The sequence below is a fragment of the Nymphalis io genome, chromosome 24, assembly GCF_905147045.1.
Source record: "Nymphalis io chromosome 24, ilAglIoxx1.1, whole genome shotgun sequence".
NCBI classification, from domain to species: domain Eukaryota; kingdom Metazoa; phylum Arthropoda; class Insecta; order Lepidoptera; family Nymphalidae; genus Nymphalis; species Nymphalis io.
Window position 1 is genome coordinate 7,850,319 of NC_065911.1, and position 25,005 is coordinate 7,875,323.

A 25,005-nucleotide genomic window follows, 5' to 3' on the forward strand; every position below is an offset into this window, starting at 1 on the left:
TACATTTGAGTTTTGAAAACAGTCATTCATTTGTTTTTTACTTATTATTTTTTTCTTTGGCGTCGCTTATTACCGCACAATATAAAACATGAAATATCGGTATATTTACGAGTACGAGTTCTACCGTGGCACCAGTGCTGCAGAAAAAGCTCGAAGGATTAAATGTGTACGGCGCTGGTGTCCCAAAAGAAGGCACTATACGTTTTTGGTTGCAACGTTTTCGTTCTGGAAATTTCGACCTTCAGAACCAACCCCGTGGACGGCCGGAGACCAAAGTGGAAAATAAAGAATTAAAGGCTATTGTGGAAGCGGATCCATCAAAAAGCACTTCATAGATAGCTGTAGGTTGCGGGGTAAGTGATAAAACTGTATTAATCCACTTTAAGCATATCGGGAAAGTAAAAAAACTTGAACGATGGGTACCTCATGAATTGAGTAAATCGAACTTGCAAACACGCGTCGACTGCTGTGTTGCTTTGCTCAATCGACACAATAATGAAGGGATTTTAAAAGAAAAATTAACTCAGAAAAAGTTACTTGTGACTGTTTGGTGGATTAACGCCGGTGTCGTTCATTACAGCTTTCTAAAATCTGGCCAAACGATTACGGCAGATATCTATTGTTAGCAACTGCAAATCTTGAAGGAAGAACTAGCTGCTAAACAACCGAGATTGGTCAATCGATCTAGGCCACTGCTGCTTCACGACAACGCAAGATTACACATTGCACAACAAACGACCACTAAGTTAGATGAGCTACAATTGGAATGTCTGCGACATTCACCGTACTCCCCGGACCTTGCTCCAACAGATTACCATTTTTACCGGAATTTGGCCAAATTCTTACAAGGAAATAAAAATTCAACTCCGATGAGGCAATCCAAACCGCCTTCAAAGAGTTTATTGATTCTCGCCCCCATGGTTTTTTAGTAAAGGGATCAATGAACTACCTATGAGATGGCAAAAGTGCATAGATAACAACGGTGCATACTTTGATTAATTAAACATATTTAACAAAAAAAAATTGACTTTATATTCCCCCCGTACAAAACGCCAATTTCATATGTAAGGACCTAATATTATATATAGCCTGTGTTTAATATTTAACTCGTGATCGACGGTGAACTAAAACATCGTGAGGTATACGTATTGATGGAAAAACTGCCATTTATGTAACCACCAACCTTAATTGAAGCATCGTAGTGGAAAAATCCCCAAATATTTTCCTCAAAATGCGAGGTCTTAAGCCGCTTCTTACCGTCATTATACCGCTACAAACCATGGAGTCTGGCTCACAGACCCTTCAAACCGCACACAACAATGCATATATTAATTGATAAGGAGTTGGAACCCACTCGGTACTGGGCTAAAGATAGATGTTTATGACAGACAATCGGTTCCTTTCTAGTTGACAGTTTTGTAAGCTTAGGCCTTTCTCTTTTATTGGCAGACGGGCGTGCCGAAAGCCCTAACCACAATTTAATATTATCACAATAAAGCACAGTTGGACTAAATGTATTTAATTTTCATTAGAATTCTGAACCCCAATTATTAATATTACTTTCATGATTAAATCATAAACATACCAAAACATACTACGAATAGAAATTAATCAATGAAATTTTAGATTCAACAAAATTAAAAATATCTTTTTTTTTCTCCATAAAAATGTTAGCAAAGAAATCGATTAATATGCCTTATAAATGTGGAATAAAAAACACAAAATAAAAATAATTTTTACTTTATTTTTCATTTTGAAATAAAATAATACGTTTATATATATATATCAGATTGCATTATATAAATAAATTCACTATCACTATTAAACTAGCTTTATCTTTCATTTTTTATCTGTTTAAGATTTTAACGTGACGTGTCTTAATGTCATTTTTTTTAAATGTTCGATTTGAAATCACACTTTCTTTAAATGCAAGCAAAAATACAACAAAAAAAAAAAAAACAAAATACTATTTACACGACATTTAAAAAAATATAATAATTGTCTACTTAAAACTAAAATTACCCACTAATCTAATAATACTCTTTTATTTATACCTAAATTTAACACAATCTACTATTGTTATAAGGACTTCGTCTAAGTTTTACTTGACGAGGAAGGTTTAGAATGAACGGACTTAGAGAATTCAACTGCGAAATGAATACGAAAAGTGTAAGGGCATAGCGATTGTGGTCTCTTTTCAGAATGTCGAATTGTGTAATATCTGACTGATGTATACAGACAAATAAGCCTTCCGTCAAGTCAGTTAACCTGTCACCATTGATATTGGTTGTTATTATAAAAATATACACCATGCCATGGGATTCCGATGTTAACACCCTTACTTACTACTACGTACTTCGAATTAAACTTGGATATAACAGAAAACAGCGTAAAATGCAGTGTACATTGATTGAAAGATCTTTAGTAGAATCAGTGGGTGTTTGGCGGTAGAGTAAATGAGTGGGTGGTACATATCAAGCTGGTACGAACCTATACCACGTTTATATTATAATAAGCCTAAAGGAGTCGTGCATGGATCACAATCACAATGTCCCTATAGAGTTGTCGTTTTTTGTAAGGCCCTAACTCTCTTCAAGTCCATTCTATATATCTTTGGGAAGACTTTAATCATAAACTAATTGTCATTATTTAAAGAATCGTTCTCAAATATAAATAAATAATTTATATTGATAAAAGTTGTGTCACAAAGAATGCTTAACAAGTAATAGTAAGGCTGAATTTACTCTTTGTAACATTAATTGATGGCTATCGGCCTTATAAACGTTTTTTAGCGAATGTTTCGTTTTAAACAATGCTGTCTTCTTCTTTCGAATGTCAAATTAATAATGACAGAAAGAGAGAAATTAATGTTCAACTAAACAATTTATAAGGGCGTATATTAAAAAAATCACAATGAAATAAATACTTAATATAAAAGTTAAAATTGAGTAGCTTTGTGTTTTTTTTTATAAATATAACTGTAATTTTATTTAAATAAATAAATTTGTTATAGTTGATGATATATAATTGAAAATGTGATTTCAAATCGATATAAATACAACAACTATTGATCTACTTTGACGATTTATTTTGTTTAGTTTGAGAGGCCAAAATTAATTTGATTTTTAAATGGGCAAACAATTGAACCCATATACAAAGAAACTTGACCAAAATTAAATGTAAATTTAGCTAAATTTATAACATTGTTATTTTTATAAAATATGCAGCACGCGACATTTTATATAATCTGTAAAATATTACATTTTTAAAATTTGAGAATAGCAAAAGTTCTGCACTATACATCCTTGTCTTCGGTAGATGTAAAAAAAAAGTAAGATTGTTGACAAAAATATGTTATGGTCAAGTTATAAATTAAACAAATCTAAACCCTATAATATACAAGCAAGGATACTTATCTACTGTCTATATATATACAAGAGTTTCAATTCACAGCACATAATAGAACTGGTACACAAACTCCAATGTTCCAACTTTAAAAAAAAAATACAGTTGAACAATAATGACTAAATATCCCCTACTATTTGTTTCTTATTGTCAAACGCGAAAGTAAGTCGCGTCGTCGAGTTAGTATACTTTTAGTGAGCTGTTACAATTGGTTTATGAGCAATGCTTAATGTTTTGTTGCATATAGAAATACTATGCAATCACATGACGTAATTAAACGAAAGCGGTTAGATTCATTTCGTTGATTTCATTTTCAATTCTTCATCTCTAGTAAGGGGAGGTAGTTTGCATTCACCGTTGTCTTGGGTTTGATGCTCCGTTCATACTTCTGAGTTCCGTATACGGTCTCCGTCCTAGGAGTTTTACATCATCGCCGTTGATTAGAGGTGCGTAATCTCGACGCTTTCTGTACATGATAAGCCTGAAAATTAAAAAAAAAAAAATTTAATTTAGAATTAAAATTTCAAAATAGTTCTATATTTTGAATTTCTTATTATTGAAGTACTTATTATATACTAAATTATGAGGCTTTTTTATATATGTATAGTGTTTACAAGGTAATATTTATTTCTTGAGCTTTAATGTACTTAATCAATAAACAAAAACATTTATAAATGTTATTATTATTAAGTATTTAATGATTTGAGTTATTTACAATTTTTGTATTAAAATATATACAATATATTCATATATACAGTATACAAATTATATATAATTGTATAAGAAGTTATTAGATTTTCATAAACTATATCACAAATTTGATATACACTTCTAGTAAGTTAAAGTTGAATCTAACGCACATGCTTCAATTATACTTGTACAACATGTTGATAAAAATAAACTTTGAAACGTATGAAAACATTCAACAGTTTCTCGGCTAACATTGACTCAAGCGAAAAAGATGAAAAGAATTAACATAAGTTTTTAAATAACAAAGATCACTCTAAATGTTTTTTTAAATAATAAATTTCAATGAATGAAATCTGCAATTCAAAGATTGAATGCTATTAATTTATGTTTGTTGGTGTGACACATGCAAGGAATTATCTGTTTATAGATAGTGATTTTATGGGGCACCATTACAAGCACACACATGAATACAGGGCTATTTTTAATGTGTAACCAAAATGGGATTATCTAGCAAAAAAAAAATGAATATATATTATTTCTTTGGTATTCTATCATTAGTTCGTATTGCTGTTTGTTAATAACTAGTGATTGGGTAGTACCTACCACCCAGACGGGTAAACAAAGACCTACCATGACATAGCGACAATATTTTTCCTTTCGGAAATTGAAAGACAGTTTTTTTATATAAAATAGGTGGGCGGACGGATGAATAGGCCCCTGATGGTAAGTCACCACTGCCCATAGGCATTGGAGTTGTAATAAACATTAAGCACTCCTCACTGGTTTCTCCTGTAACCCACTCTCATCAAACCGAGCCTAAGGCCCTACCACCAATTAAATTCAACAAATAGGTTTAAATATATATGTAGAAATAATTTATAATGCAGATAAAATAAATAGATAGTTAAATTATTCCATTTACAAACGACCAGCCCGCATTTTAATTTTACATAGATTTACATAATGCGGTTTGATAATATATTATTGTTTTTGATGAATACATTTACATAAAAGTATTATTCGTTAATCTGATATAATTTGACGAGCCAGTTGGCGTGGTTGGTAGATACTTGCCTTTCACATCGAAGGTTGTGGGTTCGATTCCCACACAGGACAGACATTTGTGTGCATGAACATGTCTGTTTGTCCTGAGTCTGGGTGTAATTATCTATATAAGTATGTATTTACAAAAGAATAGTAGTATATGTAGTATATCAGTTGTCTGGTTTACATAGTACAAGCTCTGCTTAATTTGGGATCAGATGGCCGTGTGTGAATCATATATATATTATCAGGGTTTAATAGACATGGCCGCTAATATTAACGTTTTCGTTCGTAAAAAATCCTTAATTAAATTCTAATGACCAAATGATATTTAATAGTTTAGGCAGGCGGACGAGCATATGGACCACCTGATGATATGCGGTCACAAACGTCCATAGATATTGGCATTGTAGGCAATGTTAACCATCGCTTACATCGCCAATGCGCCACCAACCTTGGGAATTAAGACACCGGCTCACTCACCCTTCAGACCAGAACACAACAATACCGAGTACTGCTGTTTGCGGTAGAATATCTGATGAGTGGGCGGTACCTACTGAAACAAGCTTGCACAAAGCCCTACCACCAGTAGAATGCCCATCAATGTTCGATATGATCACTAAAGGCAAATTTTTATCTTTATTAAACTAATTTTGTAAACGGTGATGCCTCGATTCGTATTCGATTAACTTCTGAGCTTCTTGAGTATTAAGGATAAGTCTCATGGTTTATTACGCCATTGTTCCGCTTTCGGTTGGAGGATAGTGAGTGGCATTTTTATATACGATATTTGTATTCTTTGTTAAACTATAATAAATACATAACAGTGGCATATAAGTAACCTGAAGTGCCTTATTTGACTTGAACAAGAAAATGATTGTTTTTTTTTTAAATTATATAAGGCTTAATGTACTGAGGAACTAATTAATTAGACGATGTTTAAAATATTTTATAAATAAAATTACGATTTTATAAATGCATAAAGAATTCGAACTTTAAAAAAAATAACTTTATAATATCATATCATTAAATATTTAGTTTAAATTACAAATGAAAAATAACTAAATAAATAAATTTATCAAATTGTAATATTTGAAATATTCTAGAACACTCTGTATGTAAAGGTGAAATAATTGAAACAGCGAGAAGCGCATACGCAATCATATCTACGATTTATTCAGTCGTTTCCCGACATTCGAGTTAAGCACACGTTTTTATGGAAAATCTTAATTATTTGTTGTTTATTTAATACATTATCAGCGTTATCATCCCAGAATAAGGTAATCTTATTTTTATCAATGTATTTTTAAAACTTGTTTTTCGAATTCGATTTTTAAATATTATGTTTTTTTTTTAATAACAGTTTTTAAATTTATTTTTCGCTATGGCGATACAGTTATATGCGGTCAATTACTATAAGTATATATTTTAAAGCACTTTAATTTAGCATTTCCTTTTTTATTCATTTAAATAGTATAAACATCAAATGCTTCTGTAAAACGTTTTATATATATTAAAAGTAGCTTATGTGAATCCAAGTTATAGAAGAAATGCAATATTAAATACTTAAGAAGGAAAACATCGTGGGAACAAATTGACTTTGTTATATATATATATATATATATATATATATATATATATATATATATATATATATATATATATATATATATATATATATTTCTAGATCATATGAAATCTACCTTTTTATGTTATTAATTTTTTTTTCTTGTTTTAGATACATATGGCTGATTTAATGACGGTTATGATAAATAATTCCACCAACCCGCATTGGAGCAGCGTGGTGGAATAAGCTCCATACCTTCTCCTCAAAAAGGGACAGGAGGCCTTAGCCCAGCAGTGGGACATTCACAGGCTGTTACGGATGGTAAATAATTTAATTAAACTTTAAATTGTATCGATAATTTTTTAGTCGTATTAAGTTCAAAATTCCGTATATTTGATAATTGTTAAAATATTGTATAATAGCTATTTCAGAGAATATTATATAACCTGACACTAAGAATTTATGTACTTATACCAAAATATTTCTGCTAACTGATAGTTAAAACATATATTTACTGATACATATGTAGGTGATGATGTAATGTTATTTTATTTTTAATAAAAAAATACACTATTTGACTTTTATTTATCTCCCATTTTTATATAATATTATTAATGCGAGAATTTGCATATTTGTTACCAAATTACGTTTAAATTGAATGTATTCTATGAAACCTGTTACATGGAGTATGTTCTGGAATAGTACATATTTGATTTATGTTCAAGTAACAATTACAACAAGAATTAAATCTAAGCTTTGTTCCTATTTATATAAGGTATAAAATCAAAATTATCTCCTTGCGATTTTTATTAGTTGATCTGTATGGACCAGGGTTGATTATTTTGTTATATACTTAAGCATTTTAGTAAATAAAAGAAATATCTTATTATTTTCGCTCGACTACGATTATGTACATAACCGTAATATATAACAAGAGATAGATAATGTTTAATGCATATCCCTTTTGTTGTGCACCACCTATTTATATATTATAGAGCAATGCGCAATGATTTGTGGTCATGTACCGGAACGGTGAGCCAGTGTAATTGTACAAAGTGGTCACCTCTACTCGGCAGATTTAGTTATCTCGAAAACAAATTAAATATCAGCCCAGTCACGTTACGTAACGATATACCTAGTAGTAAATGATATGTCAGTTTGTCCTTATATACGTTAAATATAAGCAACTGTTATATAGCTTATATCGTTAAAACTTAAAATATCAAAAAGTTAGTTTTTTTTTTTAAATATACTGTTTTGACTTAAATATTTTTATAAAATGATTTGAAAGGCAAATATTCCAAAATGAAAACTGATATTCTTAAAAACGACACAAGTATTGAATTTAGCAATTATCAAAACGATCTGTTCAAGGTGTTACGCATAAAAAATATACTTTAGTCCAACCGGAATGAGTGTGAAAAATAAATAAAATTAGTTAAAAATATTTGAACAACCAATAAAAAAATGTATGTTATAAAAATTTAATTAAATATTATTGAATTAATTAACTGTAATTTAAAAAGGTAAGGTTATTTCAATATGTGATTATTTGTGTATTGTATTTTTTATCTAACCTTATTTTAGTAAATTCAAAATGGCGTAGAATAATACTGCTATGGGGTCACTCTACTCTACTAGTCTTTTTTTAAAGGATTGACATTATATTGTAAGAAGAGATGGCGCAGTGGTTAGAACGCGTGAATTTAGAATGGATGATCGTGGGTTCAAACTCATTGAATTTTCATGTGTTTATAATTCATCACGTGCTGGACGGGAAGGAAAACATCGTGAGGAAACCTGCATGTGTCGAATTTCACTGAAATTCTGCCACATGTTTATTCTACTAACCCGCATTGGAACAGCGTTGTGGAATAAGCTCCAAACATTCCCTCAAAAAAGGAGAGGAGGCCTTAGCCAAGCAGTGGGACAGTCATAAACATTGGTAACTTTGATAAATTTTTATTACTTTATAATTGTGTAGGTTTCTAATAGTTAACAATCGATACAAAATGGCTTTGCAGACGTGAAGCGACAGGGTTTTTCCGTAAGAAAAACTCAAAACTCATCGCAGAAAACGGCGGTGGAATTTCAAAAAATGATATGCGACATTGATAATGATAACATTTCAAGAATACACGCATCAAAATAGTATATCACCATAAATCGGTTGGTAACATTTCACGGATGAGTAGTGAAGTGAGTTATTTTAGAATATAGTTAAGGTGACTGCTGATTCGAAGGTGAGTGTGATAGCGTCTAAATAATTCCTGTTTTAATTTCGATGATTTTTATGTGTATTTGTATGCATTCTACAAGAATCTAGATAATTGTAATATAATTTTTTTTTCCTTGATTAAAAATAGAATTTTCATATTTAAGATAATGTTATTGCAAAATAATAATACATGTGCAGATTCTATTTTACATCTCTATCAATAACTTGCTATCACATCTAATCCTTTAAATGTGAAAGAGACAGCAATATGTTTCGTACTTTATTGTTTTGTATATATATAATGTATATGTATGTATAAGAAACGTGTACGGATTATATTTTACATACAGTACAGTAACAGCCTGTAAATGTCCCACTGCTGGGCTAAGGTCTCCTCTCCCTTTTTGAGGAGAACGTTTAGAGCTTATTCCACCACGCTGCTCCAATGCGGGTTGGTGGAAATATTTTACATCTCTATCAATAACTTGCTATCACATTTAATCCTTTACACGTGTAAGAGACAGCAGTATGTTTCGTACTAAATTGTCTTTGTTTAACACTGAAACAAGCCCCATTTAGTCTTATTTATCTCCACAACAATCTCACGTTTAAATGAGACAATGCAGATGCGCTATCTCGCCGACCTTGGCGTAATTATTACGTTCTATTTTATCTGTTTTCATTGTGACGGTAATTAAATGAAGCTGTGCCATCTGTTTGTTCTGATAACATATTTCATAATTTCATATCGCGTCTTACTTTCGCTTTAAAACTGACAATCAAAACAGTTTTCGTCATAACCGAATCTCTAGATGTATGCTTGGAAAAAAATTTTGTCGTAACCAGACAGAATTACTATCACATTTATAATATTATAACGATATATACGATAAAAACAAATTATTACATTGGTATCCGTAATACTCAATACTCGCAAGTTATAAATAAATACGAAAAGTCGTCCTTCTATTTTAGGTTATAGTTTTTAATATACCGACATACAAATTAACCTAATATAAAACAAAAGCATGTAAAATATAATGATTAAAAAACATGTTTTTCATAATGAATAATAACAATTTTATGTAATTGATGAAAGCTAAATATGTAATATTTGTTTAAAGTAGTTCATTATTATTTAAGATTTACATTAAAGTGTTAATTTAACATTGGCAACACTGATTCATTTTTTTAATAAAACAAAAATAAACGCAAGGTTGAGTGAACGGTTGTAATTATTATGCCGATAGTAATAACATTGAGCTAATGATAACTTTACATAGTGACCGATATATACATAATATTTGTTTACGTTATATATTTGTATGTACACATATATTACTTTAATTTTGATTCCACAACCACTAATATTACAGTCTTTTGACGCCTTAGTTCATTAAGAAACTAGTTTTGAATTTACGTTGATTACCATAATGCATAGACATTCTTTTTTAATTTGCAGTTTCATTAAGAATAATACAGACAAAATATTGAATAATGTCTCTGATTTTTTTATTTGCAGTTTCATTATGATCAATACAGACAAAATATTAATCATAAATTGATTAAACGACGCGATTAACATACGAAATATTGTTAAAAATAACTTTGCTTTGAATTTCGCGATATATAGAACGAAGTGTTTTCCAGAATGTTCTAAGCTAACCCTAACTGACGTAATTGATTGTTCAATCTACGTGTATCCTGTCCTTTGTCAAGGCGATGGCGATTTCAAGGTACGATGAATGGAGATGAATGACGTATCAATAAGTTAATTCTTATCTCGATGATTTATTACTATTTATGAAAGAAATGAAATTCACTTGGTGGTAGGGGTTTGTGCAAACCTGTGGAGAGGTACCGCCCATTCGTCAGATAATAAACCACCTAATAGCAATACTAGTATTGTTTTGTTCCGCAATGAAAGTTGAGTAAGCCAGTATATATACAAGTTTGGTGCATTGGCGATTAAGGTATAGTTAATATTTCTTACGATGCCAATGTCTAAGGGCGGTGGTCACTTACCATCAGGCCCGCATTAAATTATAAAAAAAGATATTTTTTGTCTTTTTTTTTTTTGGGAAACTAAACATAACTCGAACCGCATAAATACCTAATTGGATAATTTGCAAAGTAATTCAATAGTATGATTAAATACTAAGGATGGTGATAAGTGTGGAGCTGACATTACACAAGGTTAGCACAGGTTAAAAATAACATTGTGATTAGTCTCAAGATTAAGTGTTCCGTGTCTTGGTGGTTTTGTCCTGATGGGAACGGATCAACTTGATTTATGATACTAAATATATGGTGTTGCAGTTTGGGATAAAATAATATGAAATATTAATTTAAAATATGGTGATTAAAAGTTCATTTTTACACTAAACACATATATTTATGTGGTTTTGTTGGTATCGTGATAATAGACTCGAGAGAGTGAAAAATTCATGAGTTGTGTATTATGTTATTACACGTATGATAAAATTGGTTTGTTTATTGAATTGTATCATCAGTTCTTGAAATATGCGGACTATTGGACATTCACACATAGAGACAATGCATATATATACCTACGCATATGCATTTTTTAAAGTCTTAATTTGGTTAAATCTAACATAATCAAAACATGCATTCTACTTGACGATTAAAATTGTGTTCTCTATTTCGGCTTCAAATTTCGATAATTTATACAAGATAATTAGTACAACATTTTTTATTTTTTCATTATTGTTTCATTTATTTTGTATACTTTAAACTTTATTAATATGACTTAATTTTGTTAATATCTTTGGGTGAGATGGAGTAAATTATTTGTATTTATTTCTTACCTACTAAAGTAGCTAATTAAATCGTACAGATTATATATGTAAAATGTTTTATATAAACAAATAAATACCACACAAAACCCAAAAGTTTTTACTTCCATAAGGAAAAAACAATGTAACACCATCTAGGTTTAATAAGAAGAGATTAGTTTTAATAATATATGCGCTAGATGGCGTTGAAGCATTGAACTCATCTCTCGCGCGTTTTTTAACGTTTCTTTTTAAATAAAATATTGATTTTATAGTTCGTATATATGCGAATAATAAATAACTTTATAGAACATAACTTTATATACAACAATCATGCGATGAAAATAAATTATTTTTTTTAGCTCCGTTAGCAATAATGGTTTTTTTTTAAATTATATTTAAATGCCTTACGAAATTTGATCCTAAACATAGTAAGATATATCTGGCTATACAGAAAACTTTATTAATAAAATAAAAATATAATAAGTAATAAGACAAATATATAGGCATTAAAATTATTGATAGTTTGATACTAAGTAAATATTTACATCACAACCTGGTTTATTTAAATATATATAATTCAAGAATTAATACAATTATTTGGAATGTTAAAAGTATCACATACATTTACATTTAACAATAAGGTACAGTCAGCTAAAAAATGTTACAAATAGCTAATACATATAAGTTTGTGGCTGACTGTACATAAGATTATAATATAGTTTCTTTTTGAAGAACTACTAAGTATATTAAATATATATATATATATATATATATATATATGTAGCTTTTTAGTATTTGATTTTTAAAGAGTTATGTAAAAATAAATAAATAAAATACATAAGTTTTTTTTTAATTCAAACGACACATTTTTTTACTTTGTTCAATAAACTTAATGTATATGATAATAAGTTTAAAATTCACTTTACTACATGTACTACAAATGACATGCAAAAATTGTACTAGTATAAATATATTATATATGTAATTAATATTAATTATTACCTTGTAATACTAATACTATTTAAATTGACGTAAAAACTCCAAAGTTAAAACCGAGCAATTAAAAGAAATGTATAACCACAGATATAATAATAAAAACGATTATATTTTTTTTATAAATAGTAAAAATAACAGTTTTATTATTTAAAAAAAAATATCTAAGCAAACGATTCCAACATAAATGAAAACTGAAGTATCTTCATCTTAAAAAAAAACATATTTTCTATATTAAATGTAAAAATGAAGTTATGTCAATATTTATTAAAATTTTGCGATAATTTTATTTATCTGGAATTTGTATAATGGAGTTTTTACCTCGAATTATTTTTATATTAATAAAAAGGTATGATCTTACTTTAATTCGGCCTCATAATACTTTTAAGGTATCACCAAATAATATCTGAAACAATAAAATGACAATTTAAGAAGAGTGTCAAATATGATCAATTTATATGAATTTGTTTTTATTTTTATTTTAGTGGGATTATTGCGATGTCACACATTGCAAGTAAAAATATTAATATCGAAAATTTTAAGATTAGCGTTTACAGACAACATTCATTCAGATATTTATATTTTTTGTACTGTCATATATGAGCATTTATTTAAATTGTAGTTAAGAAAATAAATGGTTTAAAAAAAATCGACTAAAAAGTATCTCAGTATTCGAAGGTTTAATGTTTTAAATTCTCTGTTTGAAATGGAATATATAAAAAACTAATAAAAAGTATGCCAATTCAACTCACCTCACCCCAGCGTCCCCGCGGCCAGCGAGGCGGCGACCACGAGCAGCGCGGTGGCCACGCCCCCCGTGCCCATCGCCGCGCCGCGCACCTCCTCGCTCTCCTCACCGAACGCCTCCGCTACAGATAACGTGTCTGTCAAACAGCCAACTGGTAAGCGGATGCGTACCAGTGGGCTTCTAGACGGGCTTTGTGGCTATGGTTCCAAATTTAAATTTTAGACATTTCATTCAGTTTTTTTTTTAAAGGATAGATAAAATATGTTGTCTCTAATGGACTTTATGTCAATGAAATAGTAATTTATTTGTCTCTAAATTTAATAACAAGTTTCTTTATTTAATTAAAAATACCATAAATAATATTAAAAATACAATATTAATGTGTGTAGAAAGGAATAGAAATTTAGTTAATTTGAAGTTTACTGATTACGTGCAAGAAAATATTGTTTATTACCATAAACCAATATATATAGAAGCTACATAGCCCAATTATTGTCTAGAATGCCCACCGAAACATGCATTTACATAAACATATTACAACCAAATAATTTGTATATAGTTATAGTTCTTTACATATAAAATAAATAAAATAATTAAATTTATATATAAATAAACTGCTCAAATAATGAAGCGCCGCAAATATTCACTTTTATCCAACGAATATTAATTTGCGGGGCTGGGTTTTAAGCCTTAGGTCCATGGTCATCTGATACTAAAAAAATTATAAAAGGGCTCTCTAAGAAACTGATCCACACTTCTGGTGATCCAACAGCTGTCGCTTATATAGCCCAAAGACTGAGTCTAGCGGTGCAGAGAGGCAATAGTGCCAGCGTCTTGGGTACAATGCCACAGGGCATTTGAGACGGCGTGTTTTTTCTATACATTTTTAATGTCTATTTTTTTTTTAATTTTAGTTAAGGAATATATGAAAAAAAAGTGAGTAAATATATATAAATTTAAATTATTTTAAATATGTAATTTTACTGAAAAATTCGTGAATTACTAGAAAAAAAGCAATAATTGTAATACAAGTGCAAAATATTTATATAATAATAAAAAGATTATAGACAACTCAGAATGATTTAAAATTTCATATATAAATATGTACATAAACTTGAAAATATAGAGAATACGTGCGCGGCAAAAAAGCAAGATAAATAGCATCAGTCATTTTATTATATGTTACAAGATTAGAGTAGTTTATTGAAGCAATCATTAAATTTTTTATCCTACTGCTAAAAACATAAAAAAAACTACGGACTCTATGAAAGTAAAAGGTTTATGCACATACCTATGTCAACGACTTCACCGAAGATGAGTGAATGAGCAGAGAAAAAAAAATAATGAGTGACTTAAACTGCATGTCCACGGAAAAAAATAGAAAATATTGTATTTTTCATCACAGGTTTGTGACAATCAGTTTTGTGATCAACTTAAGTTGTCAACAAGAACCAAAACAATGTTGTATAGTTATTGATGACTTTAATAATTGTCAAAAGTTAAAAATACAGAAATTTTCTACTATTTCAGTAGACATAGCACCATTACATATATTATAGTTAAATTATATTTATTCATATTACAGTTAAATTATATTAAACGTCAATATCAGCTTACTCTAAAGGCATCATATTTCAACATTCAATTGCGAATTTAAAATACTAGATAAATGAAAATGAACGAACGAATGACAATGGATTTGAATTCATTCTTTTCTATTTATGTAGTTAAGCAGTTAATTCGTGCAATACAAAATAATACTCGTTAGTTATTTAATAGACCTAATATTTTATTCATTAAAAGAAATATAAAAATCTGCAAATATAGTATTTGTTTTAATAGCATTAGTTATCATTCAAACTCCAAGCGAATATATACTTAAATGTTATAACATTAAGTCTGATTTCTTACCTCCGTATTGGTCGAGAAGGGCCATTATAACGCCATTGGTCCAGCCAAAGCCGGTTTGCACAACGTACTCCCCACCACCTCCGGTACCGCCGAATATTGTCGCGTCGTACTGTCGATATTTTTAATATTACAATTCGCTCCGAATTAATAAAGAAATTCATCCGATTAACTAATTTATATGAACTTCAAATTTGACGCAATTTCCCGTTTTAAAGGATACAGCAACAGACAGTCATTGACTCATTGATGGATTAAGAGCTCTTCTCTTAAGGAGAAGCAGGTCACTCCGTCACTCTCCTCCACTGCGTGTCGGTGGATGCAATTTCATCTGACATATGTAGGATTCTTTGCGATGTTTCCCTTCACCGCAGAGTACAAAATGAATTATAAACGCAAATGAATATCAGGGAGCGGTCGCCGTGCGATGGTGTTCCCACCTTCTCCAGCATGGCCGTCTTCTGGCGCCACACCTCGTAGTTGGAGCGCACCCACTTGGCGGCGAGGTGCGCGGCGGCGCGCGCGGCCAGCGCCACGCCCGACTGCGCCAGCCCCGACACCACCATGTCCTGCAGCGGCGGCCACGCGTTGGGGTAGTCCCACTGCTCGCCCGAGTGCTCGAACGTGGTGGGGATGCCGCCCTCGAAGATGTCCACCTGCGCGAGACGGGAACGTAACAAACGCTGGCACCGCATTGACGCTCTAAAGTATGATTTTCACGCAGTGCCATTGATTACTTCCCATTTCCAGAAAATGCCTCCCCCTACTGTGTACATGTTCTCATTTACAGTTGTTAATAATAAAGAGTAATAATAATGTCATCGTTTCAAATTAGAATAAAATTGTAGTTCATAAAAAAAAACAATGTTTTCTTGTACTTATATGTTAATATATAATCTTATTCCATCTTTACCTTTACTTTGTCCAAATAATTAATGACTCGATTCACATAGTAGTCCTTTCTTGCTTTGTCGTAACTTCCGGTCCACAGCGGAGCGATGTTTGATGGGTAGAAGTAGTCTCTTCGTCTACCTGACTCGAGACTGAAATCTAACCAGGCGCCAACGTCTTCGTGCCAAAGAACCTGAAAAAAATATTAAATTGAAATGAATTTTCCACCAACTACAAAAACACATTATAAGGCATGATCTTTTAAATGTCGAAAATGTTTGAACGAACAATATAGACGCCATATTGGAATATGACTATAATGATATTTTTTATTTTGTTTATAGTACAGGTAGGCGGACGTGCATATGGGCCACCTGATGGTAAGTGGCCACCGAAGCCCATAGACATTGACATCGTAAGAAATGTTAACTATCGCTTACATCGCCAATGCGAATGCCAATCCACCAACCTTGGGAACTAAGATGTTATGTCTCTTGTGCCTGTAATTACACTGGTTCACTCACCCTTCAAACCGGAACACAACAATACCAAGTACTGCTGTTTTGCGGTAGAATATCTGATGAGTGGGTGGTACCTACCCAGACGAGCTTGCACAAAGCCTACCAACAGTGAAATATTATGATATATAATTAAAGTTCACCATCCTAACCACAGATAAAAACAAACGAACGATTTTACAAACTCATTTTATTTAACTATAGCCCTAGCTTGTATTTTCTCACCTTTTCAATAGCTTCCATTAGTCTAGCATGCACATCCCTATAATACTGAGCCTTGTCGAAATTCTTCAATTTCTCATGGAATTCAGCCATCAGTTGAGCGTTCCAGCACAATATTGCGTTTAGGTCGACGGGAATAATTGACCTTGTTTTAAGATTTGTCAGATTTCCTGTAACAAAATAAACAGACAAATTACTAAATGCATTAATTGGATTATCACCGTCTTGTCATGCCAAAATATATCTTTATACTATAAATACTTAGGTCAATAAAAGATCCACAAAAGTAGCTTTTAAGTTAAATGTGTTAATAAAAAATAAATGATTACCAAAAATAAGTACATATGTACTTTTAAATATAAAACAACTAGTGTAGTAGCAAATATATATTACCAAGTACAATTAAATGAATATATACTCTGGACAGGATAGAAAAAGGGTCGGTTAGAAAATCTTCAATATCTTCAAAAGTACCTGACCTAGATTTATGAAATAAACATTAAATTAAAGAATATTTTAATGTACTTAAATGAAAAAAAAAGAATTCAAGCATCATCATTCAAAAAAAAGAAATTTTTTAATAAATGTAAAATAAATAAAATGTATATTTTTTGTTTATTTTACACAACATTAAACCTTTTGAGAAAGTATTTAAAAATATCTTACTAAAGATAAATTTATTATTTTGTAAACATTCAAACTCAAAGAGTGTAAAAAAAAATTTTTGCTACTTGTTATATGATATTATAGATCAATGTTCATTAATTGATTGAATCAATTCTAGTAAAATTAGAACGACCGAATCATGATCGTGGATTCAATCCCAGGCAAGAACCATTGTGCTTGACGGTGAAGGAAAACGTTATGAGGAAACCTGCATGTGTCTAATTTCACTGACATTCTGCCACGTTTGTATTCCATCAACCCGCATTGGAGTAGCGTGGTAGAATAACCTACTCCTCAAAAAAGGAGAGGAGGCCTTATCCCAGCAGTGGGATTCAGAGGCTGTTAGAATATGTAAACGTCCGAGTGCATCTCTTTTGTATCATAAATATTTTGATATACCCGTCCCCCACATTATTTCGAATGTAAACAATGGATCTTAGGTTATTTAACTAATAATTCTATGGTTTATCAATATAAACATTACCTTTGTTGGTGCCATTAAGGATGAACCATCTGGACGAAAAGTCCCACCCAGATTCAGCGGCTGCTTTTAACTCTGCATATAATTCTTCCTTTTTGACTTCTGTGTCGAAATGTCTGAAGAAAATATTGTTTTATTTATAAATAAGCTTTAACTTGATTTTAACTGAGAATTAAATATATATCTTTTTATTTTAGTTTTATTTCTAAATTATATTAATAAATATAAACAAATGTTAATAGTATAAATAAGTACATTTATGTTAAAAAGTTAACGAAGCTTTGTGCAAAAGCCTGACTGGGTAGGTACCACCTCTTATCAGATATTCTACCTCCAAACAGCAATGCTTAGTATTGTGTTCCGGTTTGAAGAGTGAGTGAGCCAGCGTATCAGGCACACCGTAAGTGACATAACATCTTAGTTCCCAAGGTGGCACATTGGCAATGTAAGTAATGGTTTTTTCCATTTCTAGCTCTTAGTTCGGTGGCGACCACTTACCATAATTTAATTACCTTAAAACTATACATTATTTGAAGTAATGAAGTGAAATTACTTAGCACAGTCAATATCTTCTTTGTAACTCTCAGGTCTTGGTCCCTGGGACTGGTCAGTGTATCTTAATAGTCTGTATCTGAAAAAATAAAAAGATTTAATTAATTCATTAGATATGGTAGCTTAAATCTACTTCTTGTGCAACATATAACACAGATTAAAAAAAGTTATAAAAATAAATAGAGAAAGTTTTATAGGCACAGGGTTTGTAAGGATATGCGAATCTTAACCGAAGATTAATATTAATACGTATTAATCTGTATTGAGTTTTCTTCTATTTGGGTTTATGATTCATTTCACGCGTATGTTGGGTTGTGAGGAAGCCCGCACGTATGATCTATCACTTGTATAATTCACCAAATCAGCGTGAAATAAGTTCTAAAGTTCTAAGGCCACTGTCGAGCAGTGCGACATTTACGATGTTCTGTTATTGCTGTGAATGTCAAGCTCAAGAATATGACAAAATAAAAAATGAGCTAAAGATAATGACAATTTCAAGAAAGTTAACAGCCTTTAGAGCAAAGAAAGGAAGAGAAAAGACAGTTTAATATAAGAGAAAAAGAGAGAAATTAGGATATTATGACTTTTTTGATGGAAAGTGATGATACAGTCTAAGGTGGAGCACGCTTGCCTAGAAGATGCCTATTCACTCTTGACTTAAGGGTACTTAAGGTGGAAAACGGAGATCGGGAGGATATTCCACGAAATCGCGTGGATCTACAGCATGTTGGTGTATTTCATTATTTGTGGTGGTTTTCATTCGCTACATGCATGTTTTTTTTCAAACAAACAAGAGAACACACTGGTGTTTGCTTGATTTAAATCTTCTCTAAAGTATACATTTCTCATTTGTACTTACTTCTGTCCATCGTAATCCACATCAATGGTATGGTTCTTCACCCAGAAGTCGTATTCGCGGTCCAATGTTTCAATGTGTTGTCTCAAAAAGTCAATATCACCAAAATCATCCATTATTAATTTCACCATGGGAATTAGGAGAGGTGGTTGAGATCTGCAAAAAACAAATATAACTTAATAAAAATAGCAACATTATATATTTAATGTTATTGATACTTTGATTAGTGTCAATTTGAATTGATTTGATTTATTTAAATTTTTATTATTGTAATTTTTGTCTTTTTACGATTTAATTTATATTTATGATCCCTGTTTGGTCGAAATAAATGATTTTATTATTATTATATTAAATGGTTACGTCATGTAAAATAAAACATCAATTTATTATGGCCCGCTCCAACAAAATTCTAAAAATGATTGCTAACAGTCTAGACTGTATATTTATAAACCGCTGTTGTAAAATTTTAGCTGGACCAGTAAATTATATAAGTAGTATTTTTTTTTTGTTTGTTTAGTTAAAACCGTTTTCTTTTTATAATTTTGTATACGAGTCTTATTACTTGAATAAATAAATTATTATTATTATATGTGAAATAAAAAATATATATGAAGTGCTTACTTATATGCTTTTATATCATATTAAGTAAGTAAATAACCATGCGTTGCGATGCTTTCTTTGTTATTTTAAGCAAATATAATATGTCTTGTACGCCCCGAAATATACTTTGATTGTACGATGTATAACTACAGTTACAAAAATAAACATAATTGTGCGTTAGACGTATCATAAAAATACTGGTGGTAGAGCTTTGTGCAAGCTTGTCTGGGTAGGTACCACCCACTCATCAGATATTCTACCGCAAAACAGCAGTACTTGGTATTGTTGTGTTCCGGTTAGAAGGATGAGTGAGCCCGTGTAATTCGAGGCACGAGGGACATAACATCTTAGTTCCCAAGGTTGATCGCGTATTGGTAATGTGAGCGGTGGTTAACATTTCTTACAATGCCAATGTCTATGGGCGTTGGTGACCACTTACCATCAAGTGCCCCGTCCGCCTTCCTATAAAAAAATGCCAGTACTGTAAGCTCTGAAGTCAAAATGTATTGTCGAATATGTAATGAAGTAACGCAAAGATAATGAGGTGACACTTCCACGCAGACCCCTAATTGTCATGTATTATTAACTTCACTCGAACTAAGAACCATACCAGGTGCTAAATTTAGAAACATTATCTTAATTCCAGTCAATGGTCAGAAGTGCAAGTACGCTGTTTTTTTATATATACGCAACGGACTTACTATCTTTGTTCCCAAGGTGGTTAGCGCATTGGCGATGTACGGCATGATTAATGTTTCTTACAGAGCCAATGTCTACGGGTAGTGGTGACCATGTCCATTTGTCTGTCTAGCTATTTTTAATATAAAAAAACTATGCCAGAAAATACCGTGTGCTGATTTCCATGTATTGGTTGAAAGCCACCCACATGATTATCTACCAATTTAGAGCAGCATGGTGGAATAAGCTGCAAATATTATTTCCTTTAAAGGAGAGGAGGCGTTACCCAATAGTAGGATAGTAACAGACTGTTACTTTGCTTTATAAATGGTTATAAAATGAACACACACTTATTATAAATTTTCTAACCTCATTAAATAATAAATTCTTCCTCCATTGGGTATGAAGCCGAATCGGTCAACTATGTTCAAAAAGTTAACGACCATCCCTCTAGCTGTGGTGCGCATTTCTGATAACAAGAGGCCCTTGATGATCCAATACGAATCCCAGTAGTAGAATTCACGGAATCGACCACCTGAAATACAAATACAATAATAATAATAATGTCCTCCAGACCGATTTCGGCCACGTTTGCCAATCTCAAGAGAGATTAGCCAACTACGCAGGAGATATTATAGTGCACAAAAGTGTGCGCAAACACAGGTGCACTCTCATTTCCCTAGGTCTCATAATCCGATGGGATGGCAATCTGATACGAACGGAAAAAGTTCAGGCGCAGGACCAACATCTTTACGTGCTTTCAGAGGCACGGGAGTGTACACACTTCCAACTTCCAGACTCCGGGCTGCTACTGAGAATTTTCTGACAGAAAAATCCAATAACTTTATTGGCCCGACCTGGGAATTGAACTCAGGACCTCCGGGTCTGCGCCCTTACATCAAGCCACTAGACCAACGAGGCAGTTAACAATAAATATTAATTAAATAACTTTCGTTAATCTTTGATTTTTGTCTGTCTGTGTACAAGTAGCAACAATGATTGATAACTTCAGCTCCATAGTTTGGATGAAATTAGTTAAAAAGCATTTACTTTTATGAGATGAATATACTATACTTCTAGGTGGTAGGGCTCTGCATGTGCAAGCCCGTCTGTATAGGTACCACCCATTCATCAGATATTCTACCGCTAAGCAGTAGTAGTTAGTATTGTTGCGTTCCGGTTTAAACGGAAACGAAGGAAGGGTTATACTTCTTACATCACCAATGTCTATGGGGGGTGGTGATCACTTAATATCAGGTGACACATTGTCGTCCGTGTACCTCTAATATTAAAAAAAACTCACCGGGCACAATCACAGGATTATCTACATATATAATAGAGTACAGTTCTTGGTTCTGTTTGACCTCATCCTTCATCTTTCTGCCGAGTTGTAACCAAAGCCTGTTTAAGTCTGATGCCCATTGGTGGAAGAGAGGGTCCTTGATCCGTTGAAGAAATGCTGTGGAATACAAAATATTACATGAACTCGAATCTAACTTAAGAAAAGGTCACATTTGATAATGTCACATAAAAATTTATTTGAATATACAAAAATGTTTGAATTCAAGAGGTCACGTTAAGATGTGATTTGAGTATTGTAAAATGATTAACAGAAAACTAATAATGGTATTATCCTCTTGAGAAATTTTAATCACGGCGGCCATTCTTAATAAAGACAACAGATTATACGTAGCCGATTTCTTAGTACATAAGCGTGTGCGCAAACATAAAGCCGTTGGTCCAGCGCCAATTATGTCACCAATCGTGACGGATTTCCGTCCCATCGGATTATGAGAGAGAGAGAGAGGTAATAGAGAATGCACCTATGCTTGTGTACACTTGTTTACTCGATAGCTGGCCAGTCCTTAAGGTTGGCTGCCGTGGTTGTACTTTACTTTAAGGAACTTTTTGAAAATACCAAATTTTCCAAAATTTATTAGTTCAATTTTTTTGTATGGATTGAGAACAGAGCAAAATGATATGATCGTCGACCACCTTACCGGGATTCTCTTTCCAATCCGTCGGTCGCCATTCTTCGAATTCAGAACCTTCAGGGTCGAAATTTTGATTAATAAACTCCTGGACGTCAGCCTTCGTTGGCCTTGAACCTGTCCTGGATAAAGAACGTATTATATAATAAACATACTTTTATAAAAATAACAAGCTTTCAAATGATACAACGTTAATACATCGATTTCATTGTGAATTGAATATATGGATCGCGATCAAGTGTCATTCCTTCGTGTAATCGCGTAGTTAATTTTCTTCAAAGTTGATGGAAGTCATCATTAGGAAACATACGCATTAAAGGAATTAATTAGAAGTAAGTAACAGCCTGTAAATGTCACACTGCTAGGCTAATGCCTCCTCTCCTTTTTGAGGAGAAGGTTTTTAGAGCTAATTCCACCACGCTGCTTCAATGCGGGTTAGTGGAATACACATGTGGCAGAATTTCAGTGAAATTAGACACAATCAGGTTTGCTTCACTGTCAAGCACGAGATGAACTATAAACACAAATTAAGCACATGAAAATTCAGTGGTGCTTGCCCGGGTTTGAACCCAGGATCATCGGTTAAGATTCACGCGTTCTAACCACTAGGCCATCTAGTTTTATAAAGGAATTAATAGGCCATGTAGTTTTGCATTGCTCTTCTGGACAAAATTTTCACAGTCGACCAGCAGTGATTCATCAAAACGACTAATTTACTAGTTAATATTAGTGGAGCCAAGTGATTACCTGGTCATCATCTGGTTGAAGTGTTCCAATGTGATGTTGGGTGATAGCTTCATCTTCATGTCTACAAAAGTCTTGGAGTCTTTGTACAGGCCGGCCATCTGGACCGTGTCTAGAAGGGGGCCATGACAGAATATCGTACTGAAAAAAGAAAAGACTTCGCTTATACATCTATATATATTTTATAGTTTAATTTCAACTTCGAATTCGAGTGCAGCATAATTTATGTAACGTTTCAATAAAACTATCCTCATGCAATAAAGGTTTAACGAAGTAAAAGATATAAATGTATCATTCATTGTGCCCATGTTTTTATTATTGCATTTATTTATCTTATAAATTAAATAAATACCATTTCTAGGGAATAGCTCTCTTATGATATTAATGCTTAGATTGGGAAACAAATGAGCTGTGTGTAGTCGAAATATTGACTTTTCTATATATTCCAATGACAGTATAAGCAAAGCTAGACAACCTTAGATATACATATTCCATGCAATTTGCCTTTATTTGATACACTATTTTACTTAACTACTTATATACACTTTAATTTTATTTCAAATTTCGATTGATGCCGACATTTAAAACGCCATTTTTAAAAAATCACATCATACATTATCTCGACCAATAATGTCACCTGAATTGAAATTCAAAGTTATCTTTATTACATTGAAATTATAATAGGTATACGTTTTCCCATAAATCTCTCATTGTAAATGATCATCAAACGTTATTATCTTTTTTTATTAAATTTAAGAGTTTTGAATTATTTTTTTAACTAATTTACAAAAGAGGAAATATATTTCGTTATGTTTTTTTTTAAATTTCCTTTATTATGTGTCTTACCATACACCTTGTCTATTTTATTATGAAATCTAGACGGCGATAGTATGCAAGCGCTTCACAGCTTAGTCATAACCGGTTTTATCTGGATTCCAATACGTGGATCACATGTTGGCTAGGATGTCAGAAATATATAATATATGCAACCTATTATAATCTTTGGCCCCATTGTAATAAGCATTATAATTGTATCAACTGTTGTTTTTAAAATACAGGACTGTTTCCTATTTTATGATTTGCATTGGATATTATAATTTAAATTTGTTTGAGAATAATTGTATACGAGATGGCGTAATGACTATGTAAATATTTTATTTCATCTTACTATGGTGACGATACCTGTGTTGTAAAAATATCATTACCGTACGTATTAATTCGTATTATGATTTAATCGGAGCCATTATTACGACATACAAACGGACAAGGCCACGTGCCTTCCGGTTTAATCTCAACTGCATTCAGCTTTGTTTTTAAATAAAGCATTTTTATTATCTACAATTTTGCATTCATGCTATTTTACATAATATAAAGAAATTACATCCGTTATTACGTATTATATGTAACTAATATAATAAAGCTGAAAGTTTAAACA

At 31.7% G+C, this 25,005-nt stretch overlaps 1 protein-coding gene across 5 annotated transcripts in view; it reads right to left on the reverse strand.

Moving 5' to 3' along the window:
* Positions 1–1,783: 1,783 nt before the first annotated feature.
* LOC126777862 (trehalase-like) overlaps positions 1,784–25,005 on the reverse strand; it is a 65,174-nt gene continuing 41,952 nt past the window's right edge. For 2 of the 5 annotated variants that reach the window (XM_050501105.1, XM_050501104.1), the window contains exons 3-15: positions 23,574–23,711; positions 22,836–22,948; positions 22,139–22,294; positions 21,205–21,370; positions 19,561–19,713; positions 18,703–18,780; positions 18,153–18,265; positions 17,006–17,172; positions 16,285–16,455; positions 15,812–16,027; positions 15,375–15,483; positions 13,473–13,599; positions 1,784–3,886 (exon numbers count right to left, since the gene is read on the reverse strand). In XM_050501105.1, coding sequence (XP_050357062.1) covers positions 3,757–3,886; positions 13,473–13,599; positions 15,375–15,483; positions 15,812–16,027; positions 16,285–16,455; positions 17,006–17,172; positions 18,153–18,265; positions 18,703–18,780; positions 19,561–19,713; positions 21,205–21,370; positions 22,139–22,294; positions 22,836–22,948; positions 23,574–23,711 — 1,837 coding nt within the window. In that variant the 3' untranslated portion in view covers positions 1,784–3,756. Of the gene's footprint in view, positions 3,887–12,978; positions 13,122–13,467; positions 13,600–15,374; positions 15,484–15,811; positions 16,028–16,284; positions 16,456–17,005; positions 17,173–18,152; positions 18,266–18,702; positions 18,781–19,560; positions 19,714–21,204; positions 21,371–22,138; positions 22,295–22,835; positions 22,949–23,573; positions 23,712–25,005 lie in introns of those variants that run through there. The other 3 variants (XM_050501106.1, XM_050501109.1, XM_050501108.1) reach the window with 3 other exon arrangements.